The 23908-nt window shown below is 36.6% G+C and overlaps 3 protein-coding genes and 1 pseudogene across 5 annotated transcripts; 3 read left to right on the top strand and 1 right to left on the bottom strand.

The window, feature by feature from the left end:
• On the bottom strand, positions 1–1847 carry LOC147338298 (uncharacterized). The gene is given in 4 exon segments (XM_086260689.1): positions 1–213; positions 311–366; positions 661–1230; positions 1497–1847. Coding segments are annotated over 4 exon segments (1071 nt in total). The 5' UTR covers positions 1819–1847; the 3' UTR covers positions 1–90.
• Positions 1848–8559: 6712 nt separating this feature from the next.
• LOC147338299 (hemicentin-1-like) lies at positions 8560–10173 on the top strand. Of its 2 annotated transcripts, none has more exons than XM_086260830.1 (6): positions 8560–8602; positions 8693–9022; positions 9118–9474; positions 9625–9748; positions 9900–9930; positions 10039–10173. In XM_086260830.1, the coding sequence occupies exons 1-6, from the start codon at positions 8560–8562 to the stop codon at positions 10171–10173; spliced, it is 1020 nt and encodes a 339-aa protein (XP_086116956.1). The 2 variants fall into 2 exon arrangements, with proteins under 2 accessions (XP_086116956.1, XP_086116964.1); XM_086260838.1 differs by having other exon boundaries at positions 9625–9744; positions 9896–9930; positions 10048–10173.
• Positions 10174–15047: 4874 nt separating this feature from the next.
• LOC147338300 (uncharacterized) lies at positions 15048–16703 on the top strand. Of its 2 annotated transcripts, none has more exons than XM_086260872.1 (6): positions 15048–15090; positions 15205–15513; positions 15702–16049; positions 16222–16347; positions 16440–16495; positions 16581–16703. In XM_086260872.1, the coding sequence occupies exons 1-6, from the start codon at positions 15048–15050 to the stop codon at positions 16701–16703; spliced, it is 1005 nt and encodes a 334-aa protein (XP_086116998.1). The 2 variants fall into 2 exon arrangements, with proteins under 2 accessions (XP_086116998.1, XP_086117008.1); XM_086260882.1 differs by having other exon boundaries at positions 16225–16347.
• A 901-nt stretch (positions 16704–17604) lies between these two features.
• LOC147338301 (uncharacterized) lies at positions 17605–22943 on the top strand (annotated as a pseudogene).
• The last annotated feature ends 965 nt before the right edge of the window (positions 22944–23908 follow it).

Consider the following 23908-nt stretch of genomic DNA (forward strand, 5'->3'; position numbering starts at 1 on the left):
ATCACAAAACATTATTAAAGTTATCTACAGTGGAATAACCCACAACATGATTTTATTCACTTTGTAAGAGGGTTGGTTAACACATTCAGATCAGCGCTTAACTTGAGAATAAACACATTCTTCAGTCTTCTGTTCTTTTTTATTGCTTGCTTTTGTAGCTTTCCTTCCAGGGAAATGTATTGCTGCATAGTTCAGATCCTGCTCACCTTCATTCTGTTTGAAATTAAAAGATCATAAAATATTGTAGCTGCTACAGAGATTCATAGTAATGAATTAACAAAAAGCAATACGAGCTAACATAATTACTTACAATATCATCCAGTGGTTGAGTCAAGTTGTCATTTCTTCCTTGTGAAGATGTGCTGTCTATTGCCGATGAATGATGAACAAATACACATATATTATGAAATGTAGCAGATTTTTCATTACAGTGCTCAATAATGCTCCAGTAATAATTAGACCTGCTAGTTCATCAGTTTTAATTTAAAGTTTCAATCAATTTAAAATAATAACTTTCTTTGATGAGTTTTTAACATTGTGCCCTTAAAATTTAAAGCTTTTGAAAGCACAAATATCAATATGGATGCTCAAACCCGACAATTGTTTAATGAAATATAAATTAATGCAGAATAAGCAGAAACTTACTGCTTATTCACTTACCTTTAAATTTATTACATGCTAGTCTTGGTCTTCCGAAACAGGTGAAAACAATATTTACAATCACTGAAATGACCAGGCAGATTATTGCTATTACCAGCGCAATAAATTCCCAACCTGTTCCTTCAAAAAAACAAAAAAAAGTATGTCATTACTTCTTGAAGAATAAAAAAAAGAAGAAGCCATGATGGCGTAAACATGTTATGCGCATTTGTACTTTTGTGTTACCAATTTGCAGTTGAGTTCCATCTCCAAATAATATCGTTCCACATGTGACAACAGCACAGTAGTAAGTCCCAGCATCAGAGGAGCTGACCGTCTTAGAGAAGCGATAAACACAGCTCTTCTGAGTGTCTGATTGCTTCTTACATTCAGTTTGGTTCTTTCCATCAACATAGATGATATTTGGATGAGAGTTTTGTCCTCTGAACCAGAGGACTCTGAGATCTCCAGGACACATCTTGTTATCAGAGTCTGACAGGACTGAACAGTTGAGAGACACAGAATCCCCTGCATGGACTGAATCTAAAACCGTTGGCCACTGACGAACAGTAACGTTTCTCTGGGTGTTTCCTGTGTAATAACAAAAAACAGTGTTTAAAAACTACCTCTAAACACAGTTTTAGTTTTTATTGAAAAATAAATGATAACAGTGCGTCTCGAAAAGGAGAACTTGGAATCGATTTGCAAACACATTAAAATACCTAATATGATGTTTAAACTACGATTTATTAAATTCATATATAATCTATAGTTATTTTTCCCAACCATTTGAAAAAAATTTTGTCAGATGGTTGAGTATTTACAGTGAATCCAAAAGGCTGCAATCACATAATTACCTTTTAATAACAAATAGGTCCCACTCCAAGCATTCACATTCCATTCCATGACTGCACAGTGATACATTCCTTCATCTTCTGGGATTGTCCTGAATATGGTCAGACTGCTGATGTTTTTATTGTCTTTTACTTCCAATCTTGAGGCATTAAACCCTTGTCCATACTGAGGATGTACAGTTTGCCGCAGTGTCGCAATCAGTTTCAGAGCTTCCCCTGCTCTCTGCTTGTACCAGTGAATTTTACTGCTTAAATCACCAGGAGGTAAAACACATGTCAAAGTTACAGGTTCACCAAGTTGAACTGTGGTCACTTGCTCCAGCATATCTGCAGTGAGTTTAAAAAAAACACATAAAAAACTGGGAAATTTGTCTTGAATATAAATAACCGGGACACACAAAAATCCTTATTAACCGTCACATGTTTACTTTGGTTGCAGATTGTGGCAAAAATAAATAAATAGTAGGTTATAAAGTTAGATAAAACTCACGTCCATGGTGAAGTAGAAGAAATGTTACCAATAACAGCATCATCGTGACAATGCCTTTACTAGGAAACTTGTTGATATTTCAGTGACTGAGGAGGATGATGTGATCCAGGTCAACATCTGATTGGTTATCACAGTCTTTACAGTCAACCTGCATTTCCTGGAATCGTCCTGCTTTGTGTGAAAAGTGTTGCCTCTATTCAAATGCATTTGTTAGTCTGTTTTATGCTAATCAAGACATTTCCTTTTCTTTGTGGTTCGGTAGACTGAAACAGACTTAGATAAACTAATGAAAAACAGATGAAACTTATAAACTTTGTTTATTTAGTAGTTTGTCCTGATGCTATAAGGAGGTCAAACTTTTCACTTATTCTTCTTTCCAAAAAAATTGCACATTCATCATTCCCATAGGAGGAAAACTAAAATTGTAGTTATGGTAAGTGTATATCACAAAATCAAATCACTCAACTGCTCGAACTACAAAACAATCTTTCATATATATTATGAATAAGGGAAATATCATCTTTCAATGGAAGAAAGAAAAGCCTAAAAACATGTGATTACACAAAACAGTCAGTCACCACTGCTGTACTAAGCATTATCTCTGATGGAAGTTTACTCGGGGCAGCAAAAGCAAACAGTCCCTGGATATGTCAAACATGCTTTCTATTCTACACATTTCTGAGGGGCTGATTGAGATAGCAAAATGATGGTGATCAATATTCTAACTTTTCCTCTAGCACCACCATGGGGTTAAGAAGTGTGATTATGAGAAAAATTGCTATAAATGATGTAATGAATGATGGAATTTCATCCAAAAACTGCACATTCAGATTTTGTTTTTTTAACAGGCTACACCACCTCACTTTACGAGCTGCACTAGTTTAACCTGGGGAATATACCACAAAACTTAATCAGCATACCTAGGTTAACTTTCTGTTGTGTGAATTCACTTACCATAACATTGTCGATCACAATAAATGGTCGAACAATGCTGGTTGTCAACTCGCAAAGTTAACCCAGGCTTTCCCCTACACATTTATACAAAAGGGGTGGTATTGGCAGCATCTGACCAATCGAAGAGGGACATTTCACAAATTATGACTCTTCTTCCAAAGAAAATGATCCCTACAACAGAAATATTATCAGATGGCGCTTAAACATCTGTAAATATATATCAGTAAAATGCAACACTGTTGTAAAAAACTGAAACTTTAAATTGGATTTATTTGAACAATAAATGTCCGTGTGGGTGTATAGGAATTTCTTTTACTTATGTATTAATAACATTATTTTATTGTATAATGCCTTGGTGCCACTGCACAGCTTAACAAATGTCACATAGAAAACATATTCTACCTGCAGAGAATCTATAATACACTTTACATGCTGTAAATAAAAGAATAAATGAAAACGTGGCACTCCAAGCCAGTTTTAAACTGAATCTCAGAACACAACCTGTTCCCAACAGTTTTAGTTAGACTCTGTGCTGTTTTAGAATTTGAGAGCAAAGATGAGGTCAGCAAGTACAGTGCAGGTGTCCAGTTTTAGGATTAGATATTATTGCTTATAGAACAAAAAGTTGTAAAATTGTTTGCTCTAAGAAGGTACAACTCCTCCTCCGTCTCTTCCAAGAGAGATGGACAGCACATGACAGCACATATTCTTCCATAGTGACTTATTACTGTCCACAACAGGCTGGCCACAGGAGTTTTCACATCAACAAGTTCAGCCAACTGCACCTTTTGTCTCACAGCCCACCACATCCTGCAGAAAACATGCAAACCTTTCAGCTGTGTTTCAAACGCCCTGCAAATGTCCTCTAAAGGTTAAAATGGACAGCCTTCATGGTTCTATTCATACTTTATGGAAGAAATCAGCAACATGTTTCATTGCTGATAGTAATTAAAGCATAAATTATGTATTTTAAATTACTACTTTTTTTTTGTTTTTATTCTACATTTTTTAGCTGATGATAAATGATATTGAGTGAAAGTATTTTGCATTTCAGTTCGTAATCTCAAATGACAGATAGGTAATGTCAGCAACATCATCAACATCAAAATGTGTCTGTTGAAGATTCTCCCTTTCTGCTGTGAGTTCTAGAATTTGGCCTGAGCAGCATGAAGTCATGGATCCATCCTGCATTGCATCAAATATCTGATGTCATGGTGTCAATATGGATCAAGGTCTCTGAGGAATCTTTCCAGCACCTTGTTGAGTACACGTTAGCAACTGTCCAACAAACCAAAAGCAACGTGTAACTAATGAAGTGGCTAATAGAAGGAAAATCACAGCTCAGCAGGACACCAGTACTCCAAGAACAATCACAGAAAGGCCTAATTCTGAAAAAATAAATAAATAAATAAACGAGTTGGAGAGGCTTTTTAGAAATATGGAATTAGGCAGTTACTGGAAATGTATGAAAAATTCTGCTTCTGTGACAATGTCAAATCTTGATTTTTATTTGTTTATCAGTTCCATATTCACAGTTTTACACAACATTTCAAATTGTCACTCAGTAGCAATCCTATGTTGTACTTAAATATTTACTAACTGTATCACAGTGCTTGGTTTGATGTTTTCACTCATATTCAAACTCTTAAGATGAATTAACAATTTAAATACAAACCTGTCAGCACTTCCTTCACCAAACAGCATCTCCTGATAAGTGACCACAGGTCAGTAGCATGACAGCATTTTAGATACAATGTCGACAAATCTCCTTTTCACATCTACATTCATTCCTGTTGTGTTTTTGACACACACCTGTTAAGCTCTAAACTGTAGGTTTTCTATATATACTGGTTCTGAAAGAAACGGTTTTATTCACAGGCTGATATTTGCTTCATGTTTGTTTGTTTAACAAATATACTGTTGACTAAATCATATATAAACGTTACCATTGGAATGGTTAAACACAGTAGCATTTCTAATCAAAGTTTTTTTTCTGTAGCTAAGCTCAACCATAAACTACATAAAAAAAAAAAACTAAAGGATGGCACCACATTAGCTAGATTCATCATTTATAAGTTTTTCAAGTCATTGTGAATCCACAAAACAAAGAAAAAAAACAAAGAACCTCATGAATTTGGGAAAACTCACTACTAAGTCCTTTTGACAGAGAGAGACACACACAGAAAAGAGATAGCCACTGAGGTAGAGCTTAGCATTTTTAGCACAGTGATACAAATGCAAATGAAACCCACTGATTGAACATTGGCTTTAAGGGTCTGTCTTCAATGAAAAGATTCTTCAGCTAAGCTTAAGTTTCAGTGAGTGTCCTTCAGTATCTCAACACAATAAAAAGCAAACACACATTCAACAACTAAACTGGCAGATGAAGGTTGTGGTGGCGTGTTTCTCTGCACTTTGACCAACCACTGAAGCTGCTGACTCAGAAAGGAGCTCATTTTGTGCTACATTGTAACAGTCTTTGGTGGCTTGCCAAACCAACTTTATAGTTTATAGTTTGCCAACCAATTAAAATTCTGCCCTTAAAGGAAAAAAAAGATCAGAGTAAGACGAGTGAATGATAAGCACTTTCTGTTGTTTCTCTGTAACTACCAATGAAAGATGCCAGACCACAGTAAATTGTAGCTTTTACTGATCACACCAAATCTAAGCAGATCTCTGTATGTGTCCCTTTCTCATATACACTTTAACAGCTCTTGTAAATTGTTTAAATATAAATGTTAGTCACACTAATAATATAGTGTTATTACATTTTCCTTTTTTAGCATAGATTGAAAAACAGTGATGCCAGACCAGTTACTTGAGATTAAAACAGAGACAGGAAGTAAAGTCCTATCCATGCCTTTGCTTGAAAGCCTAAACACAACAATGCTTCTGTGTCTCTTTGTGTGTTTCAGGTAAAGCAGCAGTTGAAATTTTTTGGTAATCATTAATAATGTTCATGTCATTAACTGCATTTTGCACAGAGGCAGTAAAGTTGAATCTAAACTACTGAATCGAATCTTGGGCAGCTACTGTCCGATTATGCATTGTTGTAGCGAAAGGTTGGACATAGTTAAGCAGAGTATTTCAGACTTGGTAGTGTAAGGTTTTGAGACTGAGGCTTTGAGACTTGTAAATGTATTTTTTAAAATGTAATAAATAGATAAGTGGCAGCGGTTGAGCCTGGTAATCTCTGGTGATACATTCATTTTGGACATCTTTGCAGTTTTGAGATAGCAAAGTGTAAAATTACATTATAAAAGCCTGAGTATTGGGCAGATTAGTCAAGGAAACTTTACTAAAATGCCTTTCAGGTGCATTAAGGAAAATGAGAGATCCAGTGTTTTGGGGGTGTGACTCATAGTAATTCAATTTACATAATTACAGTGGGGCAAAAAAGTATTTAGTCAGCCACCGATTGTGCAAGTTCCCCCACTTAAAATAATGACAGAGGTCAGTAATTTGCACCAGAGGTACACTTCAATTGTGAGAGACAGAATGTGAAAAAAAAATCCATGAATCCACATAGTAGGATTTGTAAAGAATTTATTCGTAAATTAGAGTGGAAAATAAGTATTTGGTCACCTCAAACAAGGAAAATCTCTGGCTCTCACAGACCTGTAACGTCTTCTGTAAGAAGCTTTTCTGTCCCCCACTCGTTACCTGTATGAATGGCACCTGTTTGAACTCATCATCTGTATAAAAGACACCTGTCCACAGCCTCAAACAGTCAGACTCCAAACTCCGCCATGGCCAAGACCAAAGAGCTTTCGAAGGACACCAGGAAAAGTATTGTAGACCTGCACCAGACTGGGAAGAGTGAATCTACAATAGGCAAGCAGCTTGGTGTGAAAAAATCAACTGTGGGAGCAATCATCAGAAAATGGAAGACATACAAGACCACTGATAATCTCCCTCGATCTGGGGCTCCACGCAAGACTTCATTCCGTGGGGTCAAAATGATCATGAGAACGGTGAGCAAAGATCCCAGAACCACACGGGGGGACCTGGTGAATGAGCTGCAGAGAGCTGGGACCAAAGTAACAAAGGTCACCATCAGTAACACACTACAACGGCAGGGAATCAAATCCCGCAGTGCCAGACGTGTTCCGCTGCTGAAGTCAGTGCATGTCCAGGCCCGTCTGAAGTTTGCCAGAGAGCACATGGATGATACAGCAGAGGATTGGGAGAATGTCATGTGGTCAGATGAAACCAAAGTAGAACTTTTTGGTATAAACTCAACTCGTCGTGTTTGGAGGACGAAGAATACTGAGTTGCATCCCAAGAACACCATACCTACTGTGAAGCATGGGGGTGGAAACATCATGCTATGGGGCTGTTTTTCTGCCAAGGGGACAGGACGACTGATCCGTGTTAAGGACAGAATGAATGGGGCCATGTATCGTGAGATTTTGAGCCAAAACCTCCTTCCATCAGTGAGAACTTTGAAGATGAAACGAGGCTGGGTCTTCCAACATGACAATGATCCAAAACACACCGCCCGGGCAGCAAAGGAGTGGCTCCGTAAGAAGCATTTGAAAGTCCTGGAGTGGCCTAGCCAGTCTCCAGACCTCAACCCCATAGAAAATCTGTGGCGGGAGTTGAAAGTCCGTGTTGCTCGGCGACAGCCCCAAAACATCACTGCTCTCGAGAAGATCTGCATGGAGGAATGGGCCAAAATACCAGCTACTGTGTGTGCAAACCTGGTAAAGACCTATAGTAAACGTTTGACCTCTGTTATTGCCAACAAAGGTTATGTTACAAAGTATTGAGTTGTATTTTTGTTATTGACCAAATACTTATTTTCCACCCTGATTTACGAATAAATTCTTTACAAATCCTACCATGTGGATTCATGGATTTTTTTTTCACATTCTGTCTCTCACAGTTGAAGTGTACCTCTGGTGCAAATTACTGACCTCTGTCATCATTTTAAGTGGGGGAACTTGCACAATCGGTGGCTGACTAAATACTTTTTTGCCCCACTGTATTTATATCACATGTTCTTTACAACATTAAATTGTTGAATTAGATCATTGATATTGTTACAGCAATATTGTAACGGTTAATTTACCATTACAATGTGTTTCCTAACCTTAAGAAAGTACTCCTTAGCTTAAGGTTAAGCATAAACCAAGGCCAGCCTAAATGTTAAATTATACTTTTCAAAGCAATAAATGCTTTAAAAAGTTCCTCACTTATTTATGTTATGATCGTGGGTCATGCTAATAATGGTAACAATTTTATGAGTCCTAAATAGCTTGACCATGTTAGGTAAGATAAAGTCTGTTGCCTCTATATTCTAGAAAATATCCAGACAATTCTGTTTTTGTGTTTTAGTTTACTGTGTCATCTCTTACGTTTACGCCCTCATAAATGAAGAAACCCACCATAAAAAAAAGCATGTTGATGGTGTTGTTTCATATGTTTAGACTGGAAAGATGGTTGATATTATTTCCACTGTGGTAGTGCAGTGAAGCACTAACGTAATAAAAAGCCAATCAGATTGCTCTAAAATTGTTCCCTCCCACTTGATGTGATTATATTAAGTTGCATCATCTTATAATATGTTTTAAATGCTGTGTGCTTTAAGAAATGAGCTGCAAGTGGATTAATCAGAAAATGCTGATAATATTTTACATACTGCTGAGCGTCAGAGTTGGTAGTAAGTTTATTTATTTATTTATTCATATATTTGTACAATTTAGCACTTACAAATCTATCTCTCACTGCTTTTTTCACATTTTATTTTCAGGATGCACAGATGATCTATTCTTTGAAACAAAGAGTTTAGTTGTTGGAGATTATGTGACTCTGAAATGCCCACGCCGAGTAGCTGAGTACAAAGAAACCATGTACTGGATAAGGATAGTTTCTGGAAGCTCAGCTGAATTCTTGGGAGGAACATTTACCTTTGACTATAATGGTGTTAACAAAACTCCCCATATTACAGCAAAACAAGAGCCTGGAACTTTTACTCTTGAAATAAATAAAGTTAATCTTAGTGACATTGGCCTTTACTACTGTATAAAAGTCAGGCAGCTTGCTATGACATTTTTAAAAGGAACGTTTCTTACAATTAAAGGTCAATATGTTTTATTTTTTCGAAAAATCTAATATTTATTTTTCTCGGTGAAGTGAATGAAATATTTTAACTATTTCGTCTTTTATATTTTCCAGAACTAGAACCTGATGTCACTGACATTTTTCAAATGCCTCCATCTGATCATGTCTATCAAGGAGATCCAGTGGCTCTGCAGTGTTCACTCCTCTCTAACACTGAGAAGAAAACTTGTTCTGGAAATCACAGTGTGTTTTGGTTCAGAGCTGGAACAGAAGAGTCTCAACCCAGTCTAATCTATGCTCATGGAAATACTGGTGATGAATGTAACAAGAGTGCCGAGGATCCTTCGCAATACAAATGTGACTATAGCTTCTCCAAGAACGTCAGCACTGCTGATGCTGGGTCTTACTACTGTGCTGTGGCCACCTGTGGACAGATCATTTTTGGAAATGGAACAAAGCTGAACATTAAGGGTAAATTTTCCAATTTTTCTCTAATAATTATACAATAATATTAATATTAAATAACTGTATAACCATTTATTAATATCAGCAGAATACACTAGTGTCAATTTTTTAATGCCAAACAAACATCCTAATGATGGGATTCTTATATTTTTCCAGGGCCCAGCACATGGGACTTGCAGAAGGCCAATACAGTTCTCTTTGTGTTATCTGCTGCACTGGCTACAAGTCTACTTGTTATAGCCTACCTCATCAGGAAATTAAGTGTTTGCTGCCCTGGTAAGTTCTCCCTTCTCTATCTAACAGTATTTGGCAAAAATAACTTCACTTGATTCACATGGTCTTTTTTTTTTTTTTTTTTTAATCAGACAAATCTGATTAAAAATTAAAATCTGTCTTTCATCTTAAATTTCTCTATTTCAAAAAATAGCTAGAACAACTAGTGGGAATCAAGAGAATCAGGAGGTAAGGTGTATATCAGAAACAAAGGTAAATTAATGGCATTTCTATTGTTTATCACTTTATTTTTTCTGTAAATTATATGCATTCTATATGTATATGTATATTCCTCAGAGAGGAGAGAAGTCGATGGTTTATTCTGCACCAACTTTCACCAAAAAGCAAAGTGGCAAATTAATGAGAAGAAATAAAAAACCAGAAGAGGAAGCAACAGTCTACTCTGATATCAGTGCTTCTGCAGTAAAATAACTATTTTCACACTGAATTATAACTAATATTAGCAATTACAAATATTTGTATGATGAACTGTCGAAAATTCCATCACTGCAATATGGCCTCTACTGTACTTTAAACAAAATATATTTTAATAACATGTCTGATTTTAACATTATGTTATTGTCCAGTTTGTATTTTTAATGCTTTTTTTTATTTTAGAAGTTGCAAAATGATATACATTTTGCTTATATACTGTCGTGCCATACATTTAAATAAATGCTTACTTCTTTGGAAAGGAGACTTCCCATCTTTCTTTTGTTTAATATACATATTATCATATATTCATTATCTTAACCATTCCTTAGTTACAGCAAAACTGACCTATGTGAGCCACAAGTCTGTATTGGCTCAACTGGTCAAAAACCAATTCTGGACATCCGTACGACATCTGAACTTGCTCAACAATTTTAATGTCCAACCATGACCCAACGTGGATGTCAGTGTGACGTTTAACATTAACTTGGTCATTTTTTTGGACGTCATGTGTACATCTGTAACAGGTGCAGGGAGTTTACATGATTAATAGATGTAATATTGTTTTATTTAAAAATATCAGCATTGTTGTTGTCAAAATGACACATATGAACATGGATTATTTATAAACAAACATGGTTTATTATGTATTAGCCTATTGAGTTATTTAGTACATGTAGGGTTTTTTTTGTTTTGTTTGTTATTTTGTGATTTTCTGTAACTGGTTTATTTATTTTAATTAATTAACTTATTAGTTTGCAAGAAGTTGCTATGGAAAGTACCAAAGGTTTGTGCTAGTGGTGTATTGAAATATCGATTCCTCCAATACCAGTTATTTATGTTCTAGAATCAATTGTCATATTAAAAAATTTATATTTTAGTAATTTGGGGTAAATTTGTAGTTTATCATTAACAGAAACACAATGTAAAGAAACTAATGTTTGTGTTACATGTGGCAAGACAGTGAGGTGTTGTGGCAACACTATTAACCTTGTCAAACACCTCAGAGTAAATCATATCACAGAATATGATGAGCTTATGTTGAGGCGAACTGAAGAGGAGGAGAGGAGAGGGACAGGTGCTGCTAGGGCGAGACAGACGTCTCTCACAGAGTCCTTTAGTGCTGCAGGCAGGCAACATGTTCAAATAGTGCACAACTTCAGGTTTTTGTTTTATTCTATATGATAATTCTGCATTATTAAGCAATAAAAACAAGTAGTCCGATGCCCTGTAATCATTATGAAGCTATAATTTGAAATACAATAAAACATGAAGTTTGTACAAAGAATCGGTATCGGATCAGTACCGTTGATACCACCCAAACTTTTTACTATGTATCGGATCGAAAAGGGAATCAGTGGTATCGCACTAGTTTGTGCAAGTTTGTACGTATGAATGAACTGGACAGCTCGACAGTGTTTGTTGATGCATACATTTTGTGTCTGTGAGAAGCTGGGGACATTTCTACTCTAAATCCTTCACTCAGCTGCTAACTTTTATTTTAGCTCAAGAACCTGCACCATCTTGAAGATGTCCACTGACCACTCTGCATTCCCTCACACATAACTGTTTCTGTAGAGAAAACATGCCCTCCACCCTCTGGAAACATGGGGTATTATTAATAAATCAACATCTATAAAAAGGCTAAGTTTGACATTGAAAAGGATGGATCAATGGATGTCAAGAGTAGAAGTTTATTGACTGTCATCATAGTCATAATAATGCGTTTGTGTTCATATATAACATAGTAAGGAGGGGTAATACTATATCAATGATGAATGTAGCACTTGTTAATACTTTACTAATACCTTAGCAATGCTTAATAGTGTGGCATTAATATAAAGTGCTATCAGCTTTTGTAACCACAATATTTCATAAAATAAGGATTTAAGATTAAGTTTGGGGAGTGTTAATAGTTTTACGAATTCAGATTTACATTATTTTTTTAAAGATCAGCAAAGATACTTTAGATTCCACTAATGTTATTATACTTTATTTGTCTTATACTTTATTCTAATCTACTGCTGGATCGCAGCTACTAATCACTGTCTGATAATGTCTCTTGAGTAGGTGGCAAGCATTAGGATAAATTGCTGTGGTAAAAAAAAGTCATGTAACCTGTGAAACATAATTTGGATAGATTATTGGCAGCATCACCACCACTTTCACGTGAATGCACAAGGGAAACCCTGGGTTAGATTAGCGAGCTGATAACCAGCTTCGTGTGACCGATTATCATGACTGCCAGTGTTAGGATAAGTGAATCCAGATGATGAAAAGACATCTTGGGTATGCTGAACAAGCTTCATAGTATGGGGCCCTGGTCTTCCATCCAATGTCAGGTGACTATTCTTTGTGCATTATAATAAAAATGAAAAACATCCACCCAAACACCATTTCCCAAGTCAAAGTCTTTCTTACAAACCTGTTACAAAAAAGACTTTGAAACCACCGGTGTCTTTTTTACCAATATATATCACAAAGTAATGCAGTTGCATGCAGCAGTCATGCAACTGCATTACTAGGTCACTGATTATTAATTTTGACAAGCTGCCCATCCATATTTGTGCTAAGTAAAGCATAGCCAGTTCTTTGGCAATAATTAAAACCTTGCCACAGAGACCAGTGAAGAATGTGACAAGTAGATGTTTTCTTTCCTGTTCTACCTCCTTGATGCTCTTGTAAGCTGTTTGTTATGCTATGAATTGATAAAACGGTACTGCAGGCCCAGCTTCCTGAGATTAAAGAAAAGAAAAGTCGCTTTTCTATTCACACCTTTATTTGAAAGCCCAACCACAGAAATGCTTAAGTTTTCATGTATTGCAAGACAATGAAGACTATGAATTGTGTTTGTCACACAAAGAAAAGGCAAATTATGCAAAAAAAAATAAGGGAAAATGTATTTTTTGTTTTTACCCCTCAGCTGCAAAAGGCTGATGGGGTATTGACATTACCCTGCTGTCCAAGCGGGCAATGTGGACACCCAAGTCTGAGAATGTGATAATGAATAATGAACCAATAGATAACATAGGTGTATCTACTGAAAATTTTGGATGAGTTCAAATGTCAACCTCAACCTCAAGGTCAAAGGTCAAATTATTTTGAAAATCTTGTGAATGCGATGACTCGAGAATGAAGTGATGTAGGATTTCCAAATTAATTCTTTAGATTTTTCTACCACAAATCTTGGACGACTTCAAATCTCAGTGACCTTGACCTCAAGGTTGGGGGTCAGGTTTTCTGAAAATGTTGTGAATGCACTTGCAGATAAATAAAAGGGAGACTGCAGTTGCATACAAGATAATAACTTCTACTGGGCAGCTGGTGTTGAATGTGATGTTATCCAGGACAGAATAGGGCTGAGCATAGCAGAGCTTGTAGCTGGACATGCAGATCAGTGCAGTTTTCTGGCTGTTCAAAAGAAAGTTGAGCATAGAGTCCAGAGTGTGACTTGCTAATCCAAATGAATAAAGAATCAAATCTGAAGCAGAGCAGCTGAAATGGCTTTCAGGTCTAAGAAGCAGGGGTGAAGAGAGCTGCAGTCTGAGCAGAGTGGACAGTGGATGAGAAATGGCAAGAAGCTTGCTGAAGACGATGCATATGTAAATGAGATGTTAAACTTCCAATTTTTACTTTTGCAATAATTCATTAGACATTACATACTATTCATATTCCATGCCTTCATAATAAGATGCAGGTCAATTTAGACCTGGGCCTTCTTTCAAGTTTTACAGTACTTATTTCTGGAGAGAAATATTTACTATTGCACAATATCTTCTCCTCTTTTATCTACGTCATGAGAACCTTACAGCCATCACAATTTCATGATATTTTATTGAAACTAAAAATGGCAGGAATTTTCTGGAATGTTGGAATTTATTGTTTAGGGTTAACCCTTACAACTTAAGATGATCAAGTGGGTGTGAGTGGACCTTGGACTGTGTTTTCTGCACCCACTGAATTGACACGCCCAGTGCTTTTATAAGCTTATGACACCCAACTTCTGATATCTGTTTTAGTTAACTTTGCAGTTAGTTTAGAGTTATCTATTTTAGAATAAATGGATTCTAACTTGTTCATCTATGTTTATTGTCAGCATAGCCATATTTGTCAATTGGGGATTGGACCACCAGGTTCTCCGCCCTTGACTCCTTCCTGATCTACAAAGCACCAGACCCCTAACCATCTCTGCAAGCTGTAGGCCCAGGTTGTGTAGGCCCAGCCAGGCCTCGTGGATTAAGGTCAGGCCATCAGGGTAGCTTATAGATTATTTTGTTGCATTACAGTGCAGTGTGGTTGTGGGTGCAGATTTGTCTGTGTTAAGGTACCCTCAGACTGGATACATTGTGACCTTTGTATGATCTCTGTTCCTTATAATCACTTGTATGTGATTTTACCATTTCAGTCTTTCAAAGAACATCACGACCTGTCTGTGAGGAAACCTGGACAAATGTGGTGGGAACACAGGCAGTTCTTTAAGACAGGGTCTAGTTCCCCCTTGAAGTCTGTCAACATTGCACTTGCACCACTGTGTCGATCAGCAGAAAGGACCTAAAAAAATTGTTTTTTGTACATTTCTTTCCAGGTGATACAATATAAACAAATCTGCTATCTCTTATCTTTCTATGAGTTTCAGTTTGAGAAACCCGCAACAAGAACCAAACATAAGATGACAGAGCCTACGATTGGTGTTGTTTCATGTGCTTAGGTTGGAAAGGTGGTTGATGTTGTTTCCACGACGCAGTGGAATACCAACACAATGAGAAGCCAATCAGGTTCTTCTGAAATAGTTTCCTCCCACTTCATGTGATTATATTTAGACAAATCATTTCACCAGGTTTTTAATACAGCAGTACCAAGAGGAAAGACCAGAAATGAGGAATATATTTTATTTATATCTGATGCTTAGTATTGGACGTAAGTATATGTAGATTGCCTGTACTAAAAATGTCTTACAGTCAGAAAACTTAGAAGAGGATTCGGGTGATTCTGTGTGTTGGATCATACTGACAGGTATGATTTTTTCCTCAGGTGGCTCAGATGAACAGATTTTCAAGACAAAGATTGTTCCTGTTGGAAAGGAGATGAAACTGACGTGCCCCCGTAGAGATGTAGGAACCTTGTTTTGGATTAAGCTTGTTTCTGGAGACTTTGCTAAAATCTTAGGAAGGTCATTTAGCTTTGAGAGTGTTGATCAGCGCATTAGAACTGCAACAGAAACTGGAGCATTTGTTCTGTATATTACAAAAGCACGGCAAAGTGATACAGGAGTTTACTTCTGTATGAAAACAGGAAAACAAGACTTTAAAATTTTGAATGGAATATTCCTGAAAGTTGAAGGTAAGTACACAAAAACACCTTTAGGTCCTACAAAAATTTGGGACTTTACATAGTTTACTAATTTAAAAAACATGTATAAAGTTTTTGCTTGTGTTTACACATTTATTCATGTGTAAATAAAAGGACTGTTTAAATAATTACATTTGTAATTTGTTTTTTAATAATTGAATGATTGATGTGTTTCTCAGGACCAAAACCAGCTTTCACTACAGCTCCTCCATCTGATCCCGTCCATGAGAAACCTACATTCATGCTGCAGTGTTCAGTCCTCCATGACTGCCAGGATAAAGCATGTCCAGCAGCTGATACTGTGTTTTGTTTGAATGCTAAATCACATAAATTTCACTCCAGTTTGAATCATACTCATACAAATGGTGGAGCTGAATATGAAAAGAACTTGGATGGACTATCAACAACGAAATGCTTCTCCAGCTACTTGAGAAACTTCAGCACCTTTGATTCTCAGACGTATTACTGTGCCACGGCCACATGTGTGGAGCCATTTTCTGAAGATACAACAAAAGGTGATACTGAAGGCGAGTACATCATATTTTTATATAATGGAGAAAATTATAATATTTGTGCATTTGATTTGATTTTAGTTTTGAATCTAATATTAATCTAAACATGATTAATCAAATAACTAAAAAATACTTTTAACAACCATTTTAATAATGTTTAAGGCTAATTATTTTCATTTTGTGTCAGCAGTCAACAGGAACAATACCGTTCTCTATCTTTTATGTGCTGCTTTGGCTATAAGTCTGATTGTTATAGCCTCTCTAATTTATTCAATCAAGAACCTGAAGACGCAACCATATATGGATTGTAATGGTAAGCAGTCACTCATACTGTGCATCAATGTATCAAATAATACTTGCAAAAGTAAACTAATTTCAGTTCTCTGCTTTTATGTGACAATATAGCTGCTGTTGGCCTGCAAACAAATGTCATTGGAAATGGTGGTCAAGAAAATCTGCAGGTAAAGATACATAAAATATAACTCTGAGCTATAAGAATATTTTAATGTCTGTATGTGTAAATATTAATATGTGATGCTTCCTCAGGTGGATGAGGACTCGATGGTTTATTCTCTAGCAACTTTTAAAAAAGTGAGCAAATCAAGGACAAGAGATACAAAACCTGCAGGGTGCATCTACACCGATGCCAGGGCCCTTGTACTGGATTGACATCTATCAAACTCATCAATGTGGATACAAATGTTTATACAAAGTGTTTGGTATAAATTTAATTTATCATTTGGACAAACTGAAAGAAAATATGAATTGTATTTTTTAGGTTTTTGTCATAGCTTACATGCAAAGATAATAAATAAACAACAGATGCAAACCACTGAATGTTTTTAAGTTTGAAAAATAAAATGTTTTTATTGTGATGTTTCACAATAATCATTTCTATATGTATGCATGTTTTTGTACAAATTAATAAACAGTTATAAATAGTCATGGTGTTAAAATCACAGACACAGATTAATCTCCTTATTGTCCATGGAAAAAAAGTCTTTCCTAATTTGCTTCTTCTTCAGATTAGAAATTAGTGACTAGAAAGCTTCTATTCTTTCTTAACAGACAAACATACTGTTATGCAATGATATTAAAGCCATATTAAACCCAAAATTCAACTCACTAATTATTTCGTGAAGATTTTACTTAATATTGATTGTGGTTAATTTTTTAAAAGTTGATATAGTTGTTATTTTTGATGTTAATTAGCTATGAAGTTTGCATTTTGGAAACCTCTCAGTCAATGTAAGCTGCTTTGAAATAAATAACACATTGTCTTGTTTATTAAAAACTATTTTACAGTTAAATATTAACAGCAAACCAGGAGAAAAATGATTTACATTACATTACATTGGCTTTTTTGTTGTCATCCTTGCCAGTAGTTACACTCGATTAAGAGTAGCGTTCTCCTCCTAAAGGTTCAGAGTGTCAACTTTTGTGAATTTCTTAAAACATTTTTCTCACAATCTGAGTGATGGTGATGGACAGAGCAACATACAGTGCAGGTTTTTGACTGTCAACTTAAGTGTGATGCATTTTCTTTAATTAACTAAAAGAGGCCTACGAGATGAGCATCGAGAGCTTCCTCACAGACAACCAGCCCTATCAGGTGTAGACATTCATCCAACACACACACACACACACACACACACACACACACACACACACACACACACACCTTCAGCTCAACCCACTCTCCCCCTACAAACATGAAGTCTGGAGAAGATTAGTTATGAAATGTTTTAAACGGATACTGCTCAGCACATCAGAGCCTGCCTAGCCCCCTCCCTCGACCCCCACCAGTTTGCTTACAGAGCAAACGGGCCCACAGAGGATGCTGTCACTGTCTCCATCACCCTTCACAGATCACTGAGCCATCTGGAGAACACGAAGAGCTATGTAAGGATGCTCTTCATGGATGACAGCTCAGCATTCAACACTTTAATCCCAGACTTCCTTACCACCAAACGGGACCAGCTTCAGATTCTCCCTGCATCTCCTCCTGGGTCAAAGATTTCCTACTCACTGGTCTCAATCAGTCAGACTCCCAGGACCCCACATCTCTTACCCCACTGTTACTCAGCACCGGATAACCACACGGCTCTGTTCTCAGCCCCCTCCTCTACGTGTTGTACACATATGACTGTACACCAATCCAACCACATCTCCAATTATTTCACCTGGACCCACAACAACCAAAGCTCTAATTAAGAAGGCCCAGCAGCAGCTGCTCATCCTCCCTGTCCTGTGGAAGAATAACCTGGCCCAGAAGTCGCTGGTGGAGAGCGTGCTCTCCTTCTGCCTGGGTGCTTGGTACACAGGGCCGCAACTGAGACCAGGAAGCCTGGCAGAAGGTAATTAACGCCACTCAATAGAGAACTGGTCTCCCTGGAGGACACGCTCAGATCTGTCTCCGGACAACCTGAGCCATCACAGGTGATCCTTCACCACCTGTTTGACTAAGTGCCTTTGGGTAGGCACCTAAGGTCAATCAGGTCCCACACCTCCAGATTTACAAACATTCAGACCCACCAAACACTATCCACCCAACCCACCCCATCCTCCCTCCACATATACACCCCACCCCTTCCCACCCACCTGACCAATCTGAGCCATGGTCTAAGTAACCTCATCATTCAGGCCATTCACACAAAGCCTTTAGTCCTTTGCACTACCTCCAAGCACTTTGCAACCTGCTGTCTCTCGTGTGCCTTTCTTGTTTTGTGCATATTCCTCTTGATTGTATGTATTTCTCCCGTTTGTTATTCATTCCTGCCAGCTTACTATTTATATTTTATTCTTGCACAGTTGCACACACAATTTTGTTGTACATTAACAATGACAATAAAGGGCTATTCTATTGTATTTATTCTATTCTATAATAATGCCACTATCTGATATCTTCCATATAAATATTGTTCAGCTATGGTTTCTTTGATTTCTCTCCTACAAGTTGAGAGAACAATGAGCAGATACACAGTCAGCAGCTACACTGACAGACAAAAGTTGTGGTGGGCTGTTTCTGTGCTCTTTGACTGCTGAAGTTGTTTACTCAGAACAGATCTCAGTATGATCTTTCACAAGACATGAAGTGAGAGAAGAGCTGCACTTCAGCAGGCCAGGTTGAGTTGAACAGTTGGAATAGATCATTTCAGCTGTACATGTTTGTTAAGTTGGAACATTGTTTAAAAAACACATTCAACTGTCCAAATGTGATGTTAGTTTTATTTTTAATTGATAATTGATTTAAACTGGATGGATGTCTGTTACAGCTCTGGGTTAAACACACTGCAATGATCTCTGGTGAGGCTTTATAGTTGTATAGTTTACAGTTTGGCAACCAATTAAAAATCAATTTCTAAAAGAAAGAAAAGGAAAGACAAAGTTAAGAGAAGTGAATGATGAACACCTTCCCCATTGCCCACAGTGACATGTGATTAAGAGTGATCACAGCATGACTGAGCAGGTCTCTGTGTATTTCCCTTTCTCACATACCCTTTGGCCGCTTGTTTTGAAATAATTATTCATATTAATTATACAGTTGTATTCAACCTTCCACCAGTGGTACAAGATCAGTTACTTGAGACTCAAACAGAGATGAGATGAAAAACCCCTTTGTATTCATGGCCTTGTTTGAACTCTCAAACACAGAAGTGTTTCATCAGCACTCCTGTTTATTGGTATCGTTGTGAGTTTCCGGTGCAAGTACTGTTATGAGAACATGCAAAAGATGTAAGGCATGAAAAAGTCACAATCTATAATTATAAGTTATTACCTTATGTGTTTGTAGCAGTCAATATACATATGACTATGTGTACATAGAAGATGTGACCACAGGATTGTCTCAGAAAATTACAGGGAGCTAACTGACTGAACTGTTTGTGCCAAAGATCAAATAGCAGTTTAGGTATTTAGGTAATAATTATTTGTATTTTTATCAAAGTGAACTGGGTAAGTGGTAAGCAACTTCTCTCAGACCATCCAGAGTTCAGCAATTAAACTTCACAATCTTTTGCCCATGAAGATTCCTAACTATATCAGAAATTATGATATCATTATGTTGCCTAGCAACTACCGCCTCTGTCAGTGCGCCCCAGGGTGGCTGTGGCTACAATGTAGCTGCCATCACCAGTGTGTGAATGTGTGTGTGAATGGGTGGGTGACTGGATGTGTAAAGCACTTTGGGGTCCTTAGGGACTAGTAAAGCGCTATACAAATACAGGCCATTTACCTAGCAACTTGTTAAGATGACCATTGTTTTAGCATTTATGCACCTTTAGTACCATTTAAAGCATGCTATCATTTTTCTTTCACAAAAATAACATCTAATTTGTCATTGTTAAAGGTAAATTATGCATGATATATTATGAACCTCTCTCTTTGCTTGGAAACCACTTACCAAAGGGCAAAATTGACCTGTTTTCAGCCTTTATGCACCTCATGAAACAGCATGTCAATTTTATTTAATGATAAAGTCTCATTCATATCCATAAATTTGAATTATACATGCCACCTGAGTAACTTATGTTCATCAAATAATGACCATCCACCACCACTGTTTCTTGCCATTTCTCATTGTGATTGAGCATATAGCTTTAACAACAGCATGAAGCAATACTGTAGCATGGACATCTACTTTTGCACTACATGTGTAAGTGGAATTAAACTGGTCATCATTGGTAATCCATTCACACTGAACTTAATTGCACTCAAATATATACGTATGTGGATGTAATTTATGAAAGAAATGAGCATAATTGGCATTTGAGATGGTTTTTTGAAAATATGTAATCCAGTGTTTTTGACAATTATTTCTATGACTTATTTTGCATTACTTACGCCCTGAAGTCCTGAAGTCAATGATAAATAATAAAATTATGATAAATGTAAAAGTACCGTAAGTAGTAGTTTCATAGCTTTAAGATTAATGCCAATCACGACTCAACCTTAAAGTAAATTTTGGAAGCTGAGAACACTACGGTCTCTAATTTATGTTATCAAAGTTAATAAAGGTGATCTATGGTACACAGTTTAACCATATTAGTATTTTGGAAATTTACAGGCAGTTTTATAATGTTTTAGTCACCATATCATCTCTCATGTTCACTTTGTGTGAGTTACAGAAACCCACCATGAAGAAAACTGTGCTGTTGGTGTTGTTTCAGTTGTTTAGACCGGAAAGATGGTTGATATTATTTCCACTGTGGTAGTACAGCAAAGCACCAACTTGACGAACAGCCAATCAAATTGTTCTGAAATTGTTCCCTCCCATTTAATGTGATTATATTAAGATACCCCTTGCTATAGTATGCTTAAATGGAAATGAACTAGAAGTGGATTAATCAGAAAATGCTGATCATATTTTGCACACTATTGAGCTTCAAAGTTTGTCGTAAGTTTAGAGTCAGCTTTCTTTTTTCCCAATTTAACTCCAGAAATTTATTGTTAACTCATCTGCTTCATTTTATCTTCAGGATGCACTGATTATGTGTTCTTTGGAACAAAGACTATTGGTGTTGGAGAAAATGCGACCCTGACATGTGCACGCCCGACGTCTGAATATGATGCAACCTTGTATTGGATCAGGATTGTTTCTGGAAGCTGGCCTGAATTATTGGGAGGAACATTTGCCTTTGATTATGCTGGTGTTAACAAGACTCCTCATATTACGACAAAACAAGAACCTGGAACATTTATTCTGGAAATAATTGAAGTTAATCAAAGTGATACTGGTCTTTATTACTGCATAAAAGTCAGGCAGCTTGCTATGACATTTTTAAAGGGAACATTTCTGAGGATTAAAGGTGAATTGAATTACTTTGGGGGTTTTTTCAACGTGAAATTTTGTTTTTCTTTTTTTGTTAGTTAAAAAGTGGGTAGAACATGTTAATTATTTCTTCTTTTATATTTTCCAGGACTAGAACCAACTATCAATGATACCATTCAAGTGTTTCCTTCTGATCATGTCCATCCAGGAAACCCAGTGACTCTGCAGTGTTCAGTTTTCTCTAACTCCGAGAACAAAACATGTCCTCGAAATCACAGTGTGTTTTGGTTCAATGTTAGATCTGATAAATCTCATCCTAATGCAATTTATCCAAATGAAAACAGTGATAAATGTGAGAAGATTCAAGAGGCTTCCTCCACACAGAAATGTGTCTACAGCTTCTCCAAGAACGTCAGCTCCTCTGATGCCGGGTCGTACTACTGTGCTGTGGCCACATGTGGACAGATCATTTTTGGTAATGGAATAAGACTGGATGTTAAAGGTAAATTTTAACATTTTATTATTTATTATTTAGAATAGATTATTATGCATTGATTTCAGTTTTTAATGATACCAAAATTCACATTCCATAGTGCATGTATTTTTCTAGAACTCACCACATGGAATTTGCAGAAGGCCACTACAGCCATCTTTCTGTTATGTGCTGTTTAGGTTACAAGTCTGGTTGTTATCGCCTACCTCATTTATACCATCAAGAAGAAAACATGTAATTGTTGTAAAGGTAATACAACTTTCCCCTTTCGTCAGTCAGATCTAAAGGTATTTAGCAAAAGCTAACGTCACGTTTCATATCATTGGTTTGTTTCAGTCAGCCTAAAGCATCTTTTAGCTAAAACTTCTGTGTTTCAAACAGATGTTGGAACAGTCAGTGGTGAGGAGCAGAGTCAGCAGGTAGGGTGTATGTCAGAAAAGTAATGGGGAAATTAATAGGTAAATACTTCTAATCATTTATAGTCAAGACCTTTAGTGTTGATGAATGTTCGATTTTTCTACAGACAGTTGAAGATTCAGTGGTTTATTCATCAACAACTTTCACCTGGAGAAAAACTGACAAAGTGGAGCAAATGAGTTCCAGGAAAGCAGAGGAGACAGTCTACACTGGTGTGAGAGATTTGTAGCAGATCAACAATTCACCTGTGGAAATTGCTGAAAATATGTGGGACAATGTAGCACCATAAACACCACAGGGCCTCTGTTGCACTTCTGAAAATGTTCATGTAATATCTGAACAATATATTATAACAATATATTGTGTAATATGCAGTTTTTGCCTTGTATTTAGTATTGTGATTTAAATTTAGTTTTAATCTCAGAAAACTCTGAAAAGTTAGGCAGTCATTTTAATAATAAAATGAATAATAATAAAACTATGCTCCTTCTCGTCATTTCCACATTGTCCTCCATGTTTTTCATTCTCTCTCTCACGCTCTCTCTTAAAAGATCACCGTTTTAATTTCTTTGATTTTATTTTGATATATTATTGAAGATGAGCAGACTGTTACGTGACTTCCTCTCAACCACAGCTTTAAGCATGGCCGATAGTGGAAGTCATAGAGCCTTCTTAATCTTAACATAAATCTTAGCAGTTTTACTAATTCTCATGTGCATTGTTTTTGTCATAGTATAGAGAGCACATGAGATATATCAGTGCAACAACTGATGCTAAAGAGATCCAATTGTTGTGAGAACAGTCTTTATATTTTTGGCATCATACCATGTCCAGTTAGAGACAACGTAAGAGAAACAGAAACTTGCAGACAGACAGTCGTTTTGCCAAAGGACTTAAATAGTTTAAATAGTTACACCTTACTAGCACTAAGTTGCTTTCCAAACTGTCTTTATTCCAGTTATTATTATTAATTACCCCGTATAGATGCTGTTGCAGTCATTCCTCATAGACTTTGGTGCTTATTAACATTACAGCATGAAGCAGTTCCATCCCACAGGTACTCATTGGATTAAGATCTGGTGACAGTCACGACCATCTGAGCACAGCAAACTCATTGACAGTTTCAAGAGACAGGTTTTTGAGATTGTTTGAATATAGCAGATTATTCTGCCAGAAGCATCCATCATAAAATGG

This window comes from Aulonocara sp. 'chitande type north' Nkhata Bay, linkage group LG2 (genome assembly GCF_057382095.1).
Source record: "Aulonocara sp. 'chitande type north' Nkhata Bay isolate Kocher_YH1m ecotype deep benthic linkage group LG2, A_spYH_male_GT1.1, whole genome shotgun sequence".
Classification (NCBI taxonomy): Eukaryota; Metazoa; Chordata; class Actinopteri; order Cichliformes; family Cichlidae; genus Aulonocara; species Aulonocara sp. 'chitande type north' Nkhata Bay.

Excerpts from the sequence above, each read along its gene's own strand:
- LOC147338299 (XM_086260830.1), top strand. The coding sequence starts at position 8,560 with ATGCTGATAATATTTTACATACTGCTGAGCGTCAGAGTTGGTA. Across the intron at positions 9,023-9,117 it reads AACGTTTCTTACAATTAAAG|AACTAGAACCTGATGTCACT; the intron begins GTCAATATGTTT and ends TATATTTTCCAG. Across the intron at positions 9,749-9,899 it reads AGTGTTTGCTGCCCTGGTAA|AACAACTAGTGGGAATCAAG; the intron begins GTTCTCCCTTCT and ends AAAAATAGCTAG.
- LOC147338300 (XM_086260872.1), top strand. The coding sequence starts at position 15,048 with ATGAGGAATATATTTTATTTATATCTGATGCTTAGTATTGGAC. Across the intron at positions 16,050-16,221 it reads AACAAAAGGTGATACTGAAG|CAGTCAACAGGAACAATACC; the intron begins GCGAGTACATCA and ends ATTTTGTGTCAG. Across the intron at positions 16,496-16,580 it reads GTGGTCAAGAAAATCTGCAG|GTGGATGAGGACTCGATGGT; the intron begins GTAAAGATACAT and ends ATGCTTCCTCAG.